Below are 23,174 nucleotides of genomic sequence, written 5' to 3'. Positions count from 1 at the left end.
AGACTACCCGAACCGGAGCCGGAGGAATATATGGATCCGGAGAAATCCACGTCAGGAACGGGTGAGAGATCAAAGGGGAACATATCTGGGACTCTGTAAATATTTGCCAGCAGAAGAGTTGAGAGACTCGGAGATAAATTCTATGTCAGAGATCTCCGGCGATGATGATTTGTTTGAGACAATTTCACAGGAACTATTGTGGGTCCAAGGTGAAGATGTTGTTTCTGCCCTAACTTTCTCAGAATGGACAGCCCTGAGTTCTGGGAAGACATCACCTTGTGTGGAGTCGCACAGTGCTACCAAAGAGACATTGTCTAAAGTTGCTAGTTTGCTTAAGTTTGAGCCGACACTCGTCGGATCTATGGTGCGTAAATCACCGAATTCTTGTGTGCCTCCTGGTTTGGGGAAAAATAGAACTTTGCCTAGACTTGCCCGTTTACAGAGAGTGCTCACCAAACGAGTTGCCACGGAATATGGTCTGGAATTTCCCTATGTTACTCAGGAAATCATGCAGGAAATTGAGGCCAACCGGGAACAATGGTACCGTGAAGGTGTTTGGGACTATTTGTCAGTACCAAAACCTTTCCTGAAATCTGGATATTCTGTTGCCATGGATGAACGCTTCAATGGATGTTTGCTGCATTGGAACTATGGTCGGCACAACTATGCTGACAAGGTGGTCATTTGCAGACCCGGAAAAGATGACATTGTGTACTTTATCACTACCGTGGATAAACTAGGGAAGAAACTGACATTACCAGATCCCCGGTTTTATTGGTGACTATGCAAAGGAACTGTTGTCTTCTACTCTTTTAAAAAGAAAAGAGAACTTTGGGGTATATAGCTAGATAGTGTTAGTGTTTAGAGATCTCCGTGGTCAAGAGGTTTTGTTCACCTCAGCGCTTTTATATCCAAAAACTTCTGTGATAACCAAAGTTTCTTTTACTGAAAAAATATATAATATGCCGCGAGATAGGGATGGACTTTTCAAGTTACTTCAGTTTATTAGAGGAAAATATGTGGGAAGAGAGTGTCATTCTTTTGTGGAATGAGGCTTTGCTCCTGAAATGTTAGTGAAGCTACTGTACATATTTTGTGTGTGTCTAACTTTGTTTCTTTCAGGAACAACTAGATCTCCTATCAAGCTGTTAGGCTTTTAAGCTAGATAGATAGTGGGGTTTTGTGACATATCTAATGTGATTTATTTTGCTGATGTGAATATGTCATTGTCTAAATGTTAAAACTGTGACATTTCTATACTGTCTTTTCTTCTTTCTCATCCAAGTTCTAGGTTCTTTCTCATCTAAGTTCAAATACCTACTCTCAGGCTTGAGAGTTATATTTTTGCAGACATTGAGGACAACGTCTATTATAGTGGGGGGAGTATGTAGCGCTGGTAGATTTTTCAATCTACCGCTTATAGGTAAATTTAGTGGGTCAAATGTTTTGTACATAGTTCAGATTTCGTTTATTGTCAGATTTGGCCTCTGTTCCAGTTTGGCTGTGTTGTGCATAGTTTCACACTGTGCCTGTGAGTGTCGTTGTCATCATGGGTTGGTGCTGGAAAGGCAACATGCTGAAGTGGATGAGTGCTCTTCTGTCCCGGAGATAACTCAGCGGAGGTGGTCCTCCGGGTTGCATTCTGGGAGAGGGTATTTATGGGGCAGACGCCATGTTTTGGGGAGCTTTTTGCCTCGTGGCCCTCCTGGCCTAGAGGTATGTGTCAATGAGTGCTATCTCGTAGTCCTCCGGCCCGGAAGGTTACGGAGCTGCAGCCGTGCAGGTGAACCCAGAAGCCTGTCTGGGGCCTGCTATCGTTGGGATGGTCCTGTGCTGTCTGTCCTGCGGGATGAAGCCGGACAATCGGGAAGATCCAGGGGAGGACCCATCTTGGAAGGGACCATGCAAGGCTGGTCTTGAGAAGGGCTTGGTGACTCGATTGGAGGACATATCCTAAACTACCCTACCGCACAAGTACTGCCGGGTCAGCTTAAAGGTTCTGGTACTGTGTTTGCTGTTCATCGAAAAACCACTACATCCTGTGGCAGAGGATCGTACGGGTTTTGTTTCACTCAAGTCTGTGGCAGAGACTTTTTGTTCGTGCTGCGTACTGGCTGCTAGGTTGGTGAGAGAGACCTATCCGGGCAGGCAAAGATTTAACTTTGAAAGGAAAATATATTCATCCCTAAAATTCCAATTATTCAGTGCTACACCAAGAAAAGGTATTTGAACTTCCCTGCAACTCTTCTTCTACCTCTTTCCTGCTACTTCTTCCAGTTATATCCCATTAAAGCATTGGAAAAAATATTCAAGTGACTGGTGCCTACATTGTCTGGTAGTAAGCTCAACTGGACCCTAAACACGGTGTTGGTGAAATCACAGGTAAAAAAAGGTAATGGAAACAGCCCGCAACAAATCAGCAGTTCCATCGTGAGTTAGTGCTACAGTTAGATGGTACTCTCATCTGTTCTCCAACATTCTCTGTATTTAAAGTGAACCTTCACCCCCTCTAATGCTCCATACACACGATCAGAAATTCTGCCAGCAAAAGTCGGATGTGAGCTTTTGGTCAGAAATTCCAACGGTGCGTATGCCCATTCGACTTTTTCTGGCACAATTCCAGACAGCAAAAGATTGAGAGCTGGTTCTCTATTTTTCGGACGGAAAAAGTTCCTATCCGAAAATGCGTTCGTCTATATGCAATTCGGACGCGCAAAAAATCACGCATGCTCAGAAACAATTTGACGCATGCTCAGAAGCATTTTCTCGGCTCATCGTAGTGTTGTACGTCACCGCATTCTTGACGGTCGAAAGTTCAGTGTGTATGCAAGGCAAGCTTGAGCGGAATTCCGTCGGAAAAACCATCCAAGTTTTTTCTGACGGAATTTCTGATCGTGTGTATGGGGCATAAGTGCTTTAAATACTTTTCCAGAGTTCAGCTTTAAGTTGGCGACAATTGTTACAAATTTATAGTACAATCAACTAAATTTCAATGAACTTGATAGGGTTCCATGAATAAGTCATTTGATAAGCTGAAATATTTTTCCATTAGACTAAAGAATACTGTATATTAAAGCTAAGTACATATTTCCTTTCAAATTTTATTTTCTGTTCAAAAAGTTTTATTGAAAGAACATATCAGTGTACAGGCAGTCAGGCACAAATATGCATGTCCAAATCTCAATGGAATACACTCTGTTTTCAAAAGGAAATAGGTTTCACAAATTTTGTTGTATAAATGTCACATATGGAACAATACAAAGCGAATCAGTAGAGCTTAAAACGAACATAAGGGGTCATACAAAGTAAGCCTGTAAGGCAGGGTAGAAAATGTGCTTAAAAGTTCCAATATACTATATGCAGAGTGCACGATAATAAGCCTATTGTAAAAAAAGTACAGAGAAAGAGAGGTACAGTAGTTGTAAGAAAAACTAAAGAGAAAAAGGGGGGAGAAAAGAAAAAGGAAGTAGGGAAAAGTGGGAAGTCTCTCAAAAGCCTTGTAGTGCATGTCAGCTCAACAACAGGGTGACCTCGCCCCCCTCTTACATTACGTGACGTGACATGATGTCAGAAGGGGGCGGGGTCACCCGCTTACATCATCGTGTTGCCCCGCCCTCAGCTATATAAGAGCTGTCAGCGCAAAAAGCCTGCAGTCGTGGGACGCCTCCCATGGAGGCGGAGATTTTCCTTTTTTTTTTCTTGGGTCGTCGGATGCTGTGATCCAAGATGGATGGGCATCGAGAGACTTTTTTTTTTTTTTTTTTTAAATAAAGGACTTGTCCCAAACTGTCTCCTGTCATTTTTACTTTTTTGACATATTTTTTGGTGAATGAGGAGGGGTACAATGTACCCGATACCCATTCACATAGTGGGGTGGGATCTGGGGTCCCCTTGTTAAAGGGGGCTTCCACATTCCAATAAGCCCCCCGCCCGCAGACCTCCACAACTACCGGGCAAGGGTTGTGGGGAAGAGGCCCTTGTCCCCATCAACATGGGGACAATGAGTTTCGGGGGGGACCCCAGAACACCCTCCCCATGTTCAGGGCATGTGGCCTGGTATGGTTCAGGAGGGGGGGCGCTCTCTCACCCCTCCCTTTTCCTGCGGCCTGCCAGGTTGCGTGCTCGGAAAAGGGTCTGGTATGAATTTTGGGGGGGACCCCATGCCATTTTTTTTTACATTTTGGCTCGGGGTTCCCCTTAAAATCCATACCAGACCTGAAGGGCCTGGTATGGATTTTGGGGGGATCTCCACGCCAGTTTTTTTTTAATTATGTCACAGGGTTCCACTTAATATCCATACCAGACCTGAAGGACCTGAATCCAGGTATGGATTTTGGGGGGACCCCTACGCAATTTTAATTTAATTAAAATTTGGTGCGGGGTTCCCCTTAATATTCATACCGGACTGGGGGGGGGGACATGACATTTTTTTCAATGATTTTTTATGTATATTGCCGGGATCCAACAATACATTACAGCCGCGAGCAGTTTTGATTGAAATTTTTTCCTTTAGAAATGTCAATCTGTGGTACTGTTCTAAACACAGGAAAGATGCACTACTTTACAGGCAGACTAAGGACACCTCGCAGGCATGATATTTCAAGGAATATTTCATTTTTATTGTTTCACTTTAAGCATTATTAAAATCACTGCTTCTGACAAACAGCAGTTTTTAAAACTTTTTTTTGCATTGATACATGTCCCCTGGGGCAGGACCCGGGTCCCCAAACACTTTTTATGGCAATAACATGCACATAAGCCTTTAAAATGAGCGCTTTTGATTTGTCATTTTCGTGTCCCATAGACTTTAACGGTGTTCACATGAATAGTATTCAAAACACTTCAGTCCAGTATGAGGAAACTATGGGGCGGGTCCACCAAACATGCAGGTGCGTGTCACTATCTGCACAACCTCTAAAACAATTTGAGGGAGAAATTCTAGCCGGAACTAGATATTATTTCAGTAAAACCTTATAGTTGCTCATGTCCTTCCTCTCATCCCCCCTTTTTTTTTCTTTCTCTCTCCCCTTTTTTCCCCATGCTGGCTCAGCTCAATTAACTAGGGCCCACAAGGGCTGTATATGAGCCCCCCAACCCCACAGAGGAGTGTATTATTACTGTTTATAACTGCTTCACTTGGTCTTCCTTGATTTAGTGGATTGCCAGATATCCTGCCAATCCCCTGGTTCCAGCAGGACATCAAGGCCAGCAGCCCAACGCGAGCTATAGGGAGGAATCATAGAACTCAGTGTAGAGGTCAAATGGTCATATATTTTAGATATCAGACCAGGAGCTCGAGGGTCTGATGAACATATGTGCTCAAAGAGCATTTGAGATTGAAGATCAGTTTGGCTTCTAGTGTAAAGCGAAAAGAAATATGTGTTATTTGACGATGTCTGAACACTTCTGAGCTAGGAAGCTGGTGTTGCTCATACAGAGATGCAAATGGAAATAGAAGTCTGTAACCAAGCGACCCAAGCGGTAAAGTCCCAGTGATTGCCAAATGTGAAAAGAGGTTGGGGCTACATGACCAGGATAGAAAGAAGGATGGTCCAAAAAAGATAATAGCAGGACATGTGGGGACTGCCAACAACATGAAATTCTCAACCTGTCCCATAAGGCTAGGTAATAAACTGTAATAAGATTAGAGATTGACTTATACTCCTTAAGATGGAGCTAAAGGAGTTAATTGACAACCAGAGGATCACAAGCTGCTGCTGTCAAACTAATCCACAATGAGGATTACAAGGCCACCTTGTAGTTTAGAGTGCATAAGAACTGATCTAGGCAGTTGCGGCTTAGCTGAACCCCATATATAGAGGTATTAACCTGAAGCTGCAGTATATGTAAGTAATGAGGAGGGACTGTTACAGGGAGTACTCTAAAAAGGTACAGGATTTTAGGGAGTAGCGTAATTCTGACTACTGTTATGCGACCAAGCCAGGATACTTGTAACGACGACCAGCGGGACATGAGGGATGTTAAATGAGCTAGCATTGCCGGATAGTTCACGTGAAACAGTGATGAAGGATGCAAAGTTAATTTAATACCCAAGTAGGTAAGAACACATGTAGTTCATTTTTAGGAAAATGAGGATTGTAATTGAGAGAGAACTTGAAGAGAGTGTAATATTGAGAGCCTGTGACTTTTGCTGATTCATCTCCAAACCAGATATCAAGGTAAAGCGTTCAAAGCCTAATGAGACTCTGTCACTTTGCTCCTCTTTATGATCCCCCTTCCCTAAACACACCTTTGCAATGCTCCCCTGACACTCCTTTGGGTCCTTTGCTAAATATCTGATGCTTTCTGGTTAAAAGCATATAGCCTCCTTCTAGAATGCAGTGCTAAGACAATCACCAGCTCCAAACACTGTCACATGGGACTGGGGAGGATGTCATTAATCTTGCGTAAGTTACCACACCATATGTCAAATAGCTGACAAAGTGTTTGACTCTTGGCCCCAACAGGAGAATGCAGCCAGCACAGTTATATTATGTCCCGATAAGGCCTGATTGGGATTCTTCTCTGGAATGGACTGTTGTATTCATTTCTGAGCAATACTCAGATTACTGTAAGATTAAAATGAATTTAAGTACATTATCTGTGAAGCAATCCTGTCCAAAAATGTAGACCTGGTAATGCACAATATTTCACAAACTGTAACCATGTTTTATACCTTTGGAAACATGCCAGATGAAGGATGCATACATTTCTTTACTCACATTGTGAATTTGGTTGAAATACGTTTATCACATTCAAACTGACTTGACAAAGGTGTGTGCAATGCAGGAAAGTGTCAGTTTGTGCTTACAATGCAGATGAAATGTACTTGGAAAACATATACAGTACTATTTATTGAAAACAATGTGATTTGACTACTTTGTGTTTAGTTTATACATATGTCATTTTTACATCCCCTTTCACTTGGGGCGGATCCGCTGGACAGACTCAGCTAGCTCAGCGGGGGATCACTCCATTGATCTCCGCTGAGCAGGCGGATGACAGATCTGTCCCTGCTCACTGTACAGGCCTGTCAGAGCTCTGATGTTCTCTATAGGGAGATCGGATGAAAACGGACAGCCTGTCCATCTTCATCCGATCCAATCCGCTGGATGGATGGCGAACGTATCGCCATCCGTATGTTTTGAGTGGATCTTGTTGGATCAGATGGCAGGCAGGTGTTAGCAGACAAATCTCCGCTGACATTTGTCAGCCAATGGAAGTCAATGGGTGGCCTGCTTGGATCCACCTGAAAATCGGACAGGCGGATCCGAGTGGGCCGATCATGGGAAAGGGGCCTTATACACAGCAAGAAAAAAGCAACAATATATAAAGCATAGTAATGGAGATCAGCCTTTTTCAACCAGGGTGCCTTGAGGTTTTTTCAGGGGTGCCTTGGAAAAATGCCTAAAAATTGCCCAAAAATTGTATACAAGCCAACAGGTGGATCGAGCCTGCCTTTTATTTACGCAAAGCCACAGGTTTTCATTGTGCACCATTACGACCTTCTAACCGCCGGCATCCTAACAACCAATGACATCATCAGTTGATAAGGAGGATGTCGGTCGTGTGCATGGCGTCCTTGTTCGATTCTCCAGTCCCCTCTCCATCAGTGCTGGGGTCACGTAAGCCGAGGAGAAGAGAAACACTGGAATACTAGTCAGTACCAGTGTGTAAAAGTGTATTTGATTTGGAAGAATAAATCATCTCTAGCGTTGGGTGTCCTACATGTGTGGATGTTGATGCATTATGTAAAATTATTAGAATAGCTTTTTACATTTTAGAATGGGGTACATCAACACTGTCCATAATTTTAAAGGGTGCCTCGAGATTGTCCATGAACCAGATTTGAGTATGATCAAGTCAGATCATTGACAGAGGACATTTTAGTGGTATGGTTACCAACTGCACACTTGTGCTTTGTTAAATAAGTAAAAAAAAAATTCAAGGAATTTACCAGATATGGATTGGGATTTTGAAAACAAAACCACTGAAAGTTTTGCTAGTAAGTTTTTACCATTTTTTTCAGAATGAGAAGTGAAGTAAAATTTCAGAATAAAAGGCTCTACCTAATCTACTCAACTAATGGGTTTACAGTATTTAACTTTCAGCTTCCACCTCTGGGGTAGGAATCACTCTGCACTACAACCAAAGACTCAACAGTAAAACCTGACAATGATAGCAAGCATGCTTAACCAGTGCCACTGGCCGGGATGGACACTAGCATACACTGATGCCGCTGGTGACACTAATACAGTGATCAGTGGTAATACTGTGCACTGCACTAATGCCACGGGCTGGAACATAAAGGGGCAATCAAGGGGTTACCTGTGTGCTCCTTTTTCTAACAAATCTATCTGTTTTTTTCTCCCTGAGAGTTGATTTCAGGGAGAAGAAACTGACAGATAGCTGTCTGTGCACAGAGTTCTGTGTGTTTGTCAACACAGAAGTCTGTGCTGTGATTGTCCACAGACGATTAGCAGGTGTACAGTCATAATCATTGACTGTATCCTGCTGACAAACTCATGCAATGTCCAATCACAGTACGGGTCAGCAGGGGGCACATGCATGCACGCCGGAAAACCAGGAAGTACGTATCCATACATCGTGGTGCATGTCTGTGCTACTCGTAAAGATAGGGCAAGGGGGGTCAATTGCCCCCCCTGGAATCATAAGAGTGTTGAAGTCAGAGTGAAGACACTTGCCCCCTGTGTTGCAATGGCCGCCGCGGCAGCCGTGGACTTTTTTTTTCAAAGTCTGCTGCTGGCCCGGGGGCTGGGGCTGCTCTCAGGCTTTCCCTACTACACATCCGTCCCTCCCTCCTCACCCCCAGCCCGAGCATCGGATTGGCTCTGCCGCTCGGGCCTCTGCTTAACATCACTGTGACCCGGCTGTTCCGTGATTGGCTGCCGCCTCAGCCTGCCTATGCCTGTGTAAATGTATGTTGTGCCTAGGCCAATCCGGCCTGCGCAGCGCCGGCTCCTCCCACAGGTCATAGGTGCGTGGCGTGCAGTGGCTGAGACGACAGAGAATACACTGCCTGCCTGCCAGTGCCTGTCCTGGGCCTATCGCTGAAGAACCACAGGTAACAGCAGTGCCTGTGCCACGACACCACTGTGTACATCTTTTTGTATTGCAAATTGCAATACATGACCTTAAAATGATGCCCCCCCCCTGAAAAAAGTTCAGCGGACGCCCATGAATATGTAGGTTATGTTTCCCATTTAGCTATGTGTTTTAGAGTATCAGTGTGTGGGTATAAAGTATCTATTACTCATCTGCCGCCCTAGGGTTTAGGCCTTAGCACTAGGGCTCAAAGTGTACCTATAAAGATAGTAAATTATTTGACTGTTCTGCGACACAAATGCACAGGAGTTTAGAACTGTCTGGCTATGCACTGATTTATGCAGGTAGCAATAGCATTTGGTAAATACATTTGTATTAAATAAATGTATTTAAATGTAGGGAACCACTAAACAAAGCTATGTAGACTATGAAGCTATTCTGTATGACTATAGGAATCACCTTTGATAATGAGATTAGCTAGACAGGGGTCCCTGTTATAACTTTGCTATGGTCTCACAGTCACGTGTATCCCTGCATTGGACTGTACATATAAATCTACTTATGTCTGTAATGCTGTTTAGTTAAAAAATAATTTGTTCGATGAAAACCAAAAACAGCTTCTCCAGTTCTGTTTCTGAAATCCCTACTCATAACCTTTGTTTTCCTAATCTCTTTATTTTTCTCTTTCACAGAAGACAGAAAAGGTGAAGAATACATTAACATGACAGACCAAAACAGTAACTCTACAGCTCTCACAGAACTCTTAAGAATTATCTTTCCTGTCTTATACCTTGTCATATTCCTGGCAAGTGTCATGCTGAATGGTCTTGCTGTCTGGATTTTCTTCCACATAAGAAACAAGACTAGCTTCATTTTGTATCTCAAGAATATAATGGTTGCTGATCTGCTCATGACAGTGTCCTTTCCATTTAAAATCGTGCACACCTCTGGGATAGCTCCATGGCATTTCAATGTCTACCTTTGCCGCTACACCAGCATCTTGTTCTACACAAGTATGTACATTAGCATTATCTTCCTTGGGCTCATTAGCATCGACAGATACCTCAAAGTGGTGAAACCGTTTGGTAGTTCAAAAATGTACAGTATCAAGTTCACAAAGATGGTGTCTATATGTGTTTGGACGGCCATGTTCTTGTTTGCCTTGCCGAATGTTATCCTCACAAATGCACAACCAACCAGAGATATTGTCAGTGACTGCAGAAAACTCAAGAGCCCAGTTGGAGCTAAATGGCATGAAGCGACTACTTATATCAATATGATAATGTTCTTCATTGTGATGGTGGTGTTAATTGTATGTTACATTTCAATATCCCACCACATCCAAAAGTCCAGCAAGCCTTTTATCAGCTGTTCAGGCCGGACAAGAAGACACAATCAGAGCATACGAGTTGTTGTAGCTGTGTTTTTTGTATGTTTCTTGCCCTATCACCTTTGTGGGCTCCCCTTCCTCTTCAGCCAGCTGGATACCGTGTTGAATAAGGATACATACAAAATCTTAGTATACTGCAAGGAAGCCACTCTTTTTCTTTCAGCCTGCAATGTGTGTCTGGACCCCATCATCTATTTCTTCATGTGCAGATCCTTTTCTCAGAGGCTGTTCAACAGACCAAGCATCCGATCACGGAGTGAGAGTATAAAATCTCTACAGAGTGTGCGGAAATCAGAAGTACGGATATACTGTGAATATACCGAGGTGTGACCATGTATCAGCTGGACTACTGCTGTGTAATTTGTAGATATTTTATAAATAAAATGTAAGATATGTGTGCTGACAAACCCTTTATACCTGTACTTGTGTCACATTTATGGATTGTGGTGGATGCTCCCATTACTGATGTAATTGTCAGTAGAGGTAAAAGGAGTGCAATTTTTAGGCTGCTCCTCTTCTATATGTTTTGTGATGGTGATCTGAAACAGCTATGCAGATCAGAGGTCCCTGACGTGGTTGGCTTGTTTAACTACTGTCTCAGGGTTTGCAGAATGTTAGCTTCTGTGTGCGGCCATACCTCCTCCCAGCATGTCATTGTTGAGCAGAGAATAAAAAAATGATTCAAATGGAGCTTTCCATTCTCTCATATACGAAAGTTGTGCTGATAATCAGTGTAACATACTAGCTGAGCAGAACCTCAGCTATAAACAAAATACCAGGTCTTCTTTATAACTGTATTCTTTACAAGAAGGGGGGGGGGGGGTGTTAGAGCTCGTTTACACTTGCAGTGTCCTCTGAAGAGTGTCCTGTGTTGGATCACTCTTCAGACTGCACTGCATGTGGTTGCAGGTCAGCCCCATTCAGTTGAATGGGTCAAGTTTGGTGGGTGGTGCTGCCAGGCGAACACAACCGTGGATATCACGGCATATCTAGACATATGTACATCCCCATCTGCTGCCTTTGCAGCCTAAGGGGTAACAGTTTGGTGGCAGTAAAAAACTTGGCTCAAAGCAGTTTTTACCTCCTCCCAACTTCAAATGTAAACAGAGCGTTAAAGTGCTAATTGGTTCTGTTTAAAGTGGTTTTAAAGGCAGACTTTTTTTTTAGCCTAATGCATTCCCCCCTCATACTTACCTGAGCCCCATCTCGATCCAGCAATGTTGCACAAGAGCCTTGGCAGCCTGGGGCTCTCCATTCTGATTGGCTGAGACACACAGCGGGCGCCATTGGTTCTAATTGCTGTCAATCAAAATCCTTGAGCCAATGTGGAGAGAGAGGGGGCAGAGCCAACCACGCGGCTCCATGTCTGAATGGACACACAGCGGCTTGGCTCAGGTGCCCCCATAGCAAGCTGCTTGTTGTAGGTGCACTGAGCAGGAGGGAGGGGCCAGGAGCACCAGTGAAGGACCCAAGAAGAGGAGGATCCATTCTGCTCTATGCAAAACCACTGCACAGAGCAGGTAAGTATAACATGTTTGTATCTTATTAAGCAAAAAAAAAAAAACAAGACTTTAGTGTCACTTTAAGGATTTCAAAAGCTTCCCATATTTAAAGTGGATCTTCAGCCAAATAATGTTTTTGATATAAGGACACAGCTACTTTAGCCATCTCTGTTACCTCATTACCACTATATTGCATATTCCATGAATCATTTGAATATACAGAATAGTGTTATGAATGTGTAATGAAGTACACGGAGGAGCACAACAGATGGCCTTCATTGCTATAGACAAGATCTCTCCGATCAAACTTTATATCTCCTTACAGCAATACCACATTACATTTCTTTGATTAGTAAAACAGCTTTTGGTTTCTTCAAAAGAGATATTGATAACTTTATTAACAATATGTTAGCTATAACTGTACTGATAATGGATAGTGTTACTTTTCTTTGCCGTGAAACAAAACAGGATGTTTGCACTAAATAAAAAAGATAAATTACCTTATTTTATAAAGAATTTGTAATTATTTAAATACAATTTTATTTTGGCACCCCTCCTGCCCTAGCTGTGCTGCCCGTCTAATACTTACCTGTCCCTAATCAAGTGAGATATTAGTTGTGCAGTCTCCAGCTGCTGGTAAACATTTTCAGTGCCCCATACTCATATGCCCTGTACACACGGTCGGACTTTGTTCGGACATTCCGACAACAAAATCCTAGGATTTTTTCCGATGGATGTTGGCTCAAACTTGTCTTGCATACACACGGTCACACAAAGTTGTCAGAAAATCCGATCGTTCTAAACGCGGTGACGTAAAACGTACGTCGGGACTATAAACGGGGTAGTGGCCAATAGCTTTCATCTCTTTATTTATTCTGAGCATGCATGGCACTTTGTCCGTCGGATTTGTGTACACACGATCGGAATTTCCGACAACGGATTTTGTTGTCGGAAAATTTTATATCCTGCTCTCCAACTTTGTGTGTCGGAAAATCCGATGGAAAATGTGTGATGGAGCCTACACACGGTCAGAATTTCCGACAACAAGGTCCTATCACACATTTTCCGTCGGAAAATCCGACCGTGTGTACGGGGCATAAATCAATCCTAAGGTATACTTCAATTTCAATGTAAGTGCAATAAAAAACAGTTACATTTTAAGCACATGATTGTTAGAATCCACTTTACTGAGATAATGTCAGTACAAGAATTCTGATTGGTTGCTGTGTTGTTGCTGCACTTAAAAATAATCAGTTTTAAGCTTCTCTCTTCAGTGAGCTGTATCTCATTATCTGCTGTTATCTAACTAGAGATCAATGGGGATGGACCTCACAAGAGTGGCCAACAAGAAATGGATTTTGGCAACAAGATGTCAACATTTCAGCAGGCCAAAGCTCTAACATTCAGGTAAGTATGCATCTGGGCAGGAAAGAGTGTGGTACTTTATTTTAACCACTTCAATACCAGGCACTTAGACACCTTCCTGCCCAAGCCAATTTTCAGCTTTCAGCGCTGTCGCAATTTGAATGCCAATTGCGCAGTCATACAACACTGTACCCAAACAAATGTTTTCATAATTTTGTTCCCACAAATAGAGCTTTCTTTTGGTGGTATTTGATCACCTCTGTGATTTTTATTTTTTGCGCAACAAATAAAAAAAGACAGAAAATTTTGAAAAAAAAATGCGATTTTCTTTGTTTCTGTTAAAATTTTTTGTAAATAAGTACGTTTTCTTCTTCAATGATGGGCACTGATATGGCTGCACTGACAGGCACTGATAAGGCGGCACTGATGGGCGCCGATGAGGTGGCACTGATGAGGTGGCACTGATGGGCACTGATGATGGGCACTGATAGGCGGCACTGATGGGCACTGATAGGTGGCACTGATGGGCACTGATAGGTGGCACTCATAGGTGGCACTGATGGGCACGCATTGGTGGTACTGATGGGCACTCGTAGGCGGCACTGATGGGTACTTATTGGTGGCACTGATAGGTACTTATGGGTGGCACTAATAGGTGGCACGGATGGGCACTGATAGGTGGGCACTGATGGACACTGATGACACTGATGGGTGGCATTGCTGGGCATCACTGATGTAATTTGTTACATAATGGTGCCAGTCAGTGCCCATTTGTGGGCACTGATTGGCACAGATTGGGCATTCATTTGCACATGTGGATGGCCATGGGGTACATACCTGGCCATCCACATGTTGCCCCCTTCCCTGGTGGTCCTGGCGGCTTCCCTGGTGGTCCAGTGTGGGCATCCAAGGGGGATTGCACTGATAAACAATCAACGCAGACCCCCCCTGTCAGGAGAGCTGCCGGTTGGCTCTCCTCTACTCACGTCTGTCAGACGCGAGTGAGGAAAAGCTGATCACCGGCTCCTCCTGTTTACATCGTGATCAGCCGTGATTGGACACAGCTGATCACGTGATAAAGAGCCTCCGTTGGAGGCTCTTTACCGAGATCGGTGTAGTGGTGTGTCAGACTGACACACCGCACCACCGATCGCCACAATGCGCATCCCCACAGGCGAGCGGCGGCTGTTATCCTGCAGGGCGTCATATGACGCCCAGTCAGGATAACTGAACCACCGCCCGGCCGTCATTTTGCTATAGGCTGGGCGGGAAGTGGTTAAAGGAGAAATTTGGGGAAGTGGAAAAAAACACACATCTATACTCCTCTCCCAGGTGCAGCATCGGTGTGATGCTCAGCTGTCCCGCGCCAGCTCTAAGCACGAGAAGTGAGAAATCACATGACCTCCGATTGCTCAGTTCTTTGTTTTCTCTGAGCAGAGGCTTAGTAGAAGGAGGGAGGGGGTGGCCCGGGCTCTCAGCTGTGTGCTGAGGGGCTACACCAGCTGTTGATCAGGCATCTGCGTGGGATCCTTCCACAGCTTGAAGCTGCTCTGTGATGTCAGTGTACCGTTGGCTTTAGCCCATTGTTGGCTGATTCTAAGTCACAGCATAACACAGGTAAGTGCAGTCCTGTGACCCACAAGAGAAGTATGGTTAAAAAGAAGTGCACTTATATTTTAGGAGTTTTTAATAGTCAGTAACAAGTTAAGTATTAAGGGCAGGGCTTTTTTTCTGGCAGAACGCACCTGAACTGTGTTCCGCCAGCTATTTCAGGCATTCTGTCCATAAAATTCTAATCTGTATAGCCTGCACCCTGCCTCCCGCAGAGGGAACACAGATAAACCTCCATACAGTTGTGTAGTCCCGTGCCGGCTCCTCCTCCTGCTGCGCACTGCCCAGAGGGATGGAACTGAGCTTGTGAGAGCGGAGGGCGGAGTGATCTGTACTCCGTGGCTCTGCCCCACCCCTCAGTGGTGTGCAGGAGATTGCTTTGGCGCCATGTGTCGGATGTGGATAGTGGCGGTAAGTAGCCTGTCAGGCGGTCTTTCTTCACCTCCTGACTTGCCCCAGGTGTGTTGTAAAAAAAAAATCATGCTCAATGGGGTTGTGCTGTGTGGTCTCCTGACTGGGTTGGGCACTGTCTTTCCCTGGGCACTGTTTGCTGGGCACTCTCTTTCCCTGGGCACTCTCTTTCCCTGGGCACTGTTTGCTGGGCAGTCTCTTTCCCTGGGCACTGTTTGCTGGGCACTCTCTTTCCCTGGACACTCTCTTTCCCTGGGCACTGTTTGCTGGGCAATCTTTTTCCCTGGGCACTGTTTGCCAGGCAGTCTCTTTCACTGGGCACTGTTTGCTGGGCAGTCTCTTTCCTGGACACACTTTGCTGGGCAGTCTCTTTGCTGGGCACTCTTTGCTGGGCAGTCTCTTTACTGGGCAGTCTTTTTGCTGGACTAATCTGGGCGGTCTCCTTGCTGGGCAGCCTTTTTAATGGACTAAGTTGGGCAGTCTCTTTGCTGGGCGGTCTCTTTGCTGAACTAATCTGGGCAGTCTCTTTGCTGGGCAGTCTCTTTACTGGGCAGTCTTTTTGCTGGACTAGGTCTGGCAGTCTCTTTGCTGGACTAATCTGGGAGGTCTCTTTGCTGGACTAATCTGGGCGGTCTCTTTTCTGGGCTGGGCGGTCTCTTTGCTGGGCTGGGCAGTCTCTTTGCTGGGCAGTCCTTTTGTTGGGCAGTCTTTTTGCTGGACTAATCTGGGCGGTCTCTTTGCTGGACTAAGTTGGGTGGTCTTTTTGCTGACAGTCTCTCGGTTGGGCTGGGCGGTCTCTTTGCTGGACTATGCTGGGTGGCCTTTTTGTTGGACTAAGTTGGGCGGTCTCTTTGCTGGACTAATCTGGACGGTCTCTTTGTTGGGCTGGGCAGTCTCTTTGCTGGGCAGTCTTTTTGCTGGACTAATCTAAGCGGTCTCTTTGCTGGACTAAGTTAGGCAGTCTTTTTGCTGACAGTCTCTTTGCTGGGCTGGACGGTCTCTTTGCTGGACTATGCTGGGTGGCCTTTTTGCTGGACTAAGCTGGGTGGTCTCTTTGCTGGGAATGTCTCTCTGCTGCACATTTGGGAATGTCTCTTTGCTCAATATATGGGGGTGCATGCTTTGGCCCATGTGAGTCGCAGGCCTAAGCTGGGCAGGCTCTTTGCTGGATGGTCTCTTTGCTGGGTAGTCTCTTTGCTGGACTGGGAGGTCTCTTTGCTGGGCTGGGCAATCTCTTTGCTGGACTAAGCTGGGTGGTCTCTTTGCTGGGCGGTCTCTTTGCTGGACTAAGCTGGATGGTCTCTTTGCTGGGCTGGAGGGTCTCTTTGCTGGACTGGTCTCTTTACTGGGTAGTCCCTTTGCTGGGCTGGGCAGTCTCTTTGCTGGACTAAGCTGGGTGGTCTCTTTGCTGGGCTGGGCGGTCTCTTTACTGGGCTGGGCGGTCTCTTTGCTGGACCGGGCAGTCTCTTTGCTGGACTGTGGCTGTCTCTAATGCACTGGGAATGTCTCTGTGCTGCATATTTGGGAATGTCTCTTTGCTGCACATTTGGGAATGTCTCTTTTGCACATTTTGGGAATGTCTTTGCTGCACATGTGGGAATGTGTCTCTGCTGCACATTTGGGAATGTCTCTCTCTGCTGCACATCTGGAAATGTCTCTGAGCTTACTTTTGGTAAGTATTCCAATTTTTTTTTCCACATTTAGTGCATTGCTTTTTATTTAATTCCATACAATTACTTTTATAGCCCCCCCAAATTTTACTTGCATCTCTGTTCTCTAAAGGGGCGGTTCTAGGGGGCGGTCCTAGGGATGGGTAGAGGTGTGGCAAGGGGAGGGTGGGTAACCACCACCTTTTCTCTGAGAAAAAAAGCCCTGATTAAGGGTAAGGAAAAGAGCTCATTTTGGAGGTTAGGTGTTCATGCTTCAGGCAAAGCAAATGTTAAAGATTCTGAAACTATGCGGGATATAAGGGAATTTTTTAAATTTTTACTAGTCTTTGGCACTGAAAGGCCCACATCGAGAAACACTTCAGCATATACCTTAGCTCCTTTATGCCAGAAATCTGATCAGGCTCAACATTTAATTAACTGTAAATGGAGGAATCTTCACTGAGGAAAATGAGGAATACTATATGTAAATGATTATAGTGATACTCAAGCGCTGGTGGACTAAATTATTTTGTGTAGTATTTAGAAAAGCTGCAACCAAAAATCAGTGAACACTCACTCCAAAGTAATTTTTAAAATGTAAAATAAGGGGCGCTAATCTTCTTTTGCAAACCTATTGTGCATTAAAATGGTCTCTCCATGGTTCTAGACCACTACTTCAAAGTGCAAAGTGCTGTAATAACTAAACCGCAAACATGTGCGTAAAATTAAATAAATATATAAATGTGGATTGATTACATACAAACAGTGATTTTTTTAGAACATAACCATATGCTCTATATGCAGTGATTACTGTTAAAAAAGTGGCAAAAAAAGAGAAGAAATGTTTTATCCTTACAGAAATGAAATGTATCCAGATGCAATCACATAAACATATAGTGGCAAGCTGAAAAGTACCAAATTTTGAAATCAGTAATTCTTGTGAGCTATGGTGAGTTGAACCCACCACTTCTGCAGCGCCTGTACTTCCCCCGTTCACATCCGCAACCAAATGCAGTCGGCTGCATGAGAGGCATTTTTATGTCCTCCCAAGTACCCCTACCCAGCGAACCACCCCAAAAAAGATGTCGTGTCTGCAGCAAACGCGGATATAGGCGTGACACCCGCTATTATTGTCCCTCCTGTCCTGACAATCCTGGTCTTTGCATTGGTGAATGTTTTGAACGCTACCATTCACTAGTTGAGTATTAGCGTAGGGTACAGCATTGCACAGACTAGGACACACTTTCACAGGGTCTCCCAAGATGCCATCGCATTTTGAGAGACCCGAACCTGGAACCGGTTACAGTTATAAAAGTTAGTACAAAAAAAAGTGTAAAAAAAAAAATATATATATATATATATATATATATATATATATAAATTTTTTTTAAAAATAGTTGTCGTTTTATTGTTCTCTCTCTCTCTATTCTCTCTCTATTGTTCTGCTCTTTTTTACTGTATTCTATTCTGCAATGTTTTATTTTTATTATGTTTTATCATGTTTGTTTTTCAGGTATACAATTTTTTATACTTTACCGTTTACTGTGTTTTATTGTTAACCATTTTTTTGTCTTCAGGTACGCCATTCACGACTTTGAGTGGTTATACCAGAATGATGCCTGCAAGTTTAGGTATCATCTTGGTATCATTCTTTTCAGCCAGCGGTCGGCTTTCATGTAAAAGCAATCCTAGTGGCTAATTAGCCTCTAGACTGCTTTTACAAGCAGTGGGAGGGAATGCCCCCCCCCACCGTCTTCCGTGTTTTTCTCTGGCTCTCCTGTCTCAACAGGGAACCTGAGAATGCAGCCGGTGATTCAGCCAGCTGACCATAGAGCTGATCAGAGACCAGAGTGGCTCCAAACATCTCTATGGCCTAAGAAACCGGGAGCTACGAGCATTTCATGACTTAGATTTCGCCGGATGTAAACAGCGCCATTGGGAAATTGGGAAAGCATTTTATCACACCGATCTTGGTGTGGTCAGATGCTTTGAGGGCAGAGGAGAGATCTAGGGTCTAATAGACCCCAATTTTTTCAAAAAAGAGTACCTGTCACTACCTATTGCTATCATAGGGGATATTTATATTCCCTGAGATAACAATAAAAATGATTAAAAAAAAAATGAAAGGAACAGTTTAAAAATAAGATAAAAAAGCAAAAAAATAAAGAAAAAAAAACAAATAAACAAAAGCACCCCTGCCCCCCCCTGCTCTCGCGCAAAGGCGAACGCAAGCGTCGGTCTGGCGTCAAATGTAAACAGCAATTGCACCATGCATGTGAGGTGTCACCGCGAACGTCAGATCGAGGGCAGTAATTTTAGCAGTAGACCTCCTCTGTAAATCTAAAGTGGTAACCTGTAAAGGCTTTTAAAGGCTTTTAAAAATGTATTTAGTTTGTCGCCACTGCACGTTTGTGCGCATTTTTAAAGCATGTCATGTTTGGTATCCATGTACTCGGCCTAAGATCATCTTTTTTATTTCATCAAACATTTCGGCAATATAGTGTGTTTTAGTGCATTAAAATTTAAAAAAGTGTGTTTTTTTCCCAAAAAATGCGTTTGAAAAATCGCTGCGCAAATACTGTGTGAAAAAAAAAAATGAAACACCCACCATTTTAATCTGTAGGGCATTTGCTTTAAAAAAATATATAATGTTTGGGGGTTCAAAGTAATTTTCTTGCAAAAAAAAATAATTTTTTCATGTAAACAAAAAGTGTCAGAAAGGGCTTTGTCTTCAAGTGGTTAGAAGAGTGGGTGATGTGTGACATAAGCTTCTAAATGTTGTGCATAAAATGCCAGGACAGTTTAACCCCCCCCCCAAATGACCCCATTTTGGAAAGTAGACACCCCAAGTTATTTGCTGAGAGTGATGTCGAGTCCATGGAATATTTTATATTGTGACACAAGTTGCGGGAAAGAGACAAATTTTTTTTTTTGCACAAAGTTGTCACTAAATGATATATTGCTCAAACATGCCATGGGAATATGTGAAATTACACCCCAAAATACATTCTGTTGCTTCTCCTGAGTACGAAGATACCACATGTGTGAGACTTTTTGGGAGCCTAGCCACGTACGGGACCCCGAAAACCAAGCACCGCCTTCAGGCTTTCTAAGGGCGTAAATTTTTGATTTCACTCTTCACTGCCTATCACAGTTTCGGAGGCACAAACCCCCCCCAAATGACCCCATTTTGGAAAGTAGACACCCCAAGCTATTTTCTGAGAGGTATAGTGAGTATTTTGCAGACCTCACTTCTTTTCACAAAGTTTTTAAAATTGAAAAAAGAAAAAAAAAAAGTTTTTTCTTGTCTTTCTTCATTTTCAAAAACAAATGAGAGCTGCAAAATACTCACCATGCCTCTCAGCAAATAGCTTGGGGTGTCTACTTTCCAAAATGGGGTCATTTGGGGGGGATTTGTGCCACCTGGGCATTCCATGGCCTCTGAAACTGTGATAGACAGTGAAGAGTGAAATAAAAAATTTACACCCTTAGAAATCCTGAAGGCGGTGATTGGTTTTCGGTGCCCCATATGCGGCTAGGCTCCCAAAAAGTCTCACACATGTGGTATCCCCATACTCAAGAGAAGCAGCTAAATGTATTTTGGGGTGCAATTCCACATATGCCTGTGTGAGCAATATATAATTTAGTGACAACTTTGTGCAAAAAAAAAAAAAAAAAAAATTGTCACTTTCCCGCAACTTGTATCAAAATATAAACTATTCCATGGACTCAACATGCCTCTCAGCAAATAGCTTGGGGTGTCTACTTTCCAAAATGGGGTAATTTGGGGGGGTTTTGTGCCATCTGGGCATTTTATGGCCTTCAAAACTGTGATAGGTAGTGAGGAGTGAAATCAAAAATTTACGCCCTTAGAAATCCTGAAGGCGGTGGAAAGACATGTGGCCGAATACATTTTGGCCTAAATATATGACTAAAATTGAGTTTATTGGATTTTTTTTTATAACAAACAGTAGAAAATATCTTTTTTTTTTTCAAAATTTTCGGTCTTTTTCCGTTTATAGCGCAAAGAATAAAAACGGCAGAGGTGATCAAATACCATCAAAAGAAAGCTCTATTTGTGGGAAGTAAAGGGCGCAAATTTAGTTTGGGTATAGCATTGCATGACCGCGCAATTAGCAGTTAAAGCGACGCATTGCCAAATTGGAAAAAGTCCTCTGGTCCTTAGGCAGCATAATGGTCCAGGGCTGAAGTGGTTAAGTCATAACTAAAGGTTTGTTAGGCAAGGTAAGTCTTTTTGCTGATGACACAAAGGTGTTTATTAGGGTTGATATCCCTGGAGGTGTCTGGAACATGATATGGCATTGCTGGGAGATCGAACTGCAGTTTTCACTGCTTTGACCAATGTATCTAAATGTGAAATTATACACCTTGGGGGGTACAGTGTTAGCCAGCACTACAGAGGAAAACGATTTGGGAGTGTTTATTTCAGATGACTGCGAAATGAGCAAACAGTGGACTAGACAGTGGGAAAGCAAACAAAATTCTATGTATCACTAGAGGGGTCACCAGCAGGAGAAAGGAGGTCCTGATTCCTCTATATAGATCTTTAGCGAGACTTCATTTAGAATACTGTGTCCAACTATGGGGACTTCACCTACAGAAAGATATTGATAAGAAGTCCAGAGATGGGTAACAACGGTGGAAGATATGGGGGATAAAACATATCAGGAGAGACTGTACAAATATGTACAGTCTGGAGGAAAGAAGAGAAAGGGGAGACATGATTGAAACTATTAAATACATCAAAGGGATGAATAAGGTTCAGGAGGACAGTGTTTTTAATATGAACCCAAAATCAAGAACTTGACTTCAAACTAGCAGGAGGAAAGCCAAAACGAATCTTAGTATTATTTTACTGAAAGAGTAGCTGATGCTTGGAACAGACTTGCAGCAGAGGTAATGAGTCAGTCAACAGTAAGAGGATTCAAACATGCTTGAGACAAACATAGATCTATACTCAGACAATAAAGTAAAAAAAAAAAAGAAACAACAAATACAAAAAAAAAAAAAATACAAAAACATGTATAAATTAAAAAAAAAAAGTGGCAGATTATAATAATTTTCACTTGGAGATCCAACAAGTAAGTTATTGTTTTTCAACAGAACAGGGTCTCCTGCAATTACAGGGTTGAGGCTGTATTTGCATATGAAGTGTGAGTTGAAGTTCAGCTTCAATTTGTTAATGTACCCAAATCTGCTAGTCCATCTAACACTCCCCTCCCCCAGATTACCAATGCTGCTGTCCAAAGGTGCCTCTGTGATTCTTCACCCAGAGTGAGGGCACTCTAATAGAAGGCATGTTACTGGCCAGATCACTAGGGGAAAAAATAAATTAAAAAGAAAACGAATGTAGGCACCACATCTAATGATTGGTACCCTGAAATATAGTTACATAGTTAGTCAGGTTAAAAAAAAGATACAAGTCCATCTAGTTCAACCATAGTTGAAAAAATAATTAAATAAATAAAATAAAATAAAACATATCATACAATCCCATATACCCAATCCTATACCCACAGTTGATCCAAAGGAAGGCGAAAAAAAACCCCAGAAAAGCAGGATCCAATTTGCTACAGCAGGGGAAGAAATTCCTTCCTGATCCCAGAGAGGCAATCAGATTTTCCCTGGATCAACTTTACCTATAAATGTTAGTACCCAGTTATATTATGTACCGTACATTTAGGAAAGAATCCAGGCCTTTCTTAAAGCAATCTACTGAGCTGGCCAGAACCACCTCTGGAGAGAGTCTATTCCACATTTTCACAGCTCTTACTGTGAAGAAACCTTTCCATATTTGGAGATCTCTTTTTCTCTGGACGTAAAGAGTGCCCCCTTGTCCTCAGTGTTGACCGTAAAGCGAATAACTCAACACCAAGCTCACTATATGGACAATTTATATATTTATACATGGTGATCATATCCCCCCTTAATCTCCTCTTCTCGAGAGAATAAATTCAGTTCCTCTAATCTTTCCTCATAGCTGAGCTCCTCCATACCTCTTATCAGTTTGGTTGCCCTTCTATGCACTTTCTCCAGTTCCCTGATATCCTTTTTGAGAACTGGTGCCCAAAACTGAACTGCATATTCCAGATGAGGTCTTACTAATGATTTGAACAGGGGCAAAATGATATCTCTCTCTCTGGAGTCCATACCTCACTT

At 43.2% G+C, this 23,174-nt stretch overlaps 2 protein-coding genes across 8 annotated transcripts in view; one reads left to right on the top strand and one right to left on the bottom strand.

The window, feature by feature from the left end:
* Window positions 1–10,870, top strand: part of GPR87 (G protein-coupled receptor 87) — a 29,580-nt gene extending 18,710 nt beyond the window's left edge. For all 3 annotated transcript variants that reach the window (XM_073626001.1, XM_073625999.1, XM_073626000.1), the window contains one exon: window positions 9,759–10,870. In XM_073626001.1, the coding sequence (XP_073482102.1) occupies window positions 9,759–10,786 (1,028 nt within the window). In that variant the 3' untranslated portion in view covers window positions 10,787–10,870. The remainder of the gene's footprint in view (window positions 1–9,758) is intronic.
* MED12L (mediator complex subunit 12L) overlaps window positions 1–23,174 on the bottom strand; it is a 777,103-nt gene that overhangs the window by 385,367 nt on the left and 368,562 nt on the right. The window lies entirely within an intron of this gene.

The sequence above is a fragment of the Aquarana catesbeiana genome, linkage group LG04 (genome assembly GCF_042186555.1).
Source record: "Aquarana catesbeiana isolate 2022-GZ linkage group LG04, ASM4218655v1, whole genome shotgun sequence".
Taxonomy (NCBI): Eukaryota; Metazoa; Chordata; class Amphibia; order Anura; family Ranidae; genus Aquarana; species Aquarana catesbeiana.
The sequence above is the reverse complement of the archived record's forward strand: the minus strand, read 5'-3'. Positions and strand labels throughout refer to the sequence as shown.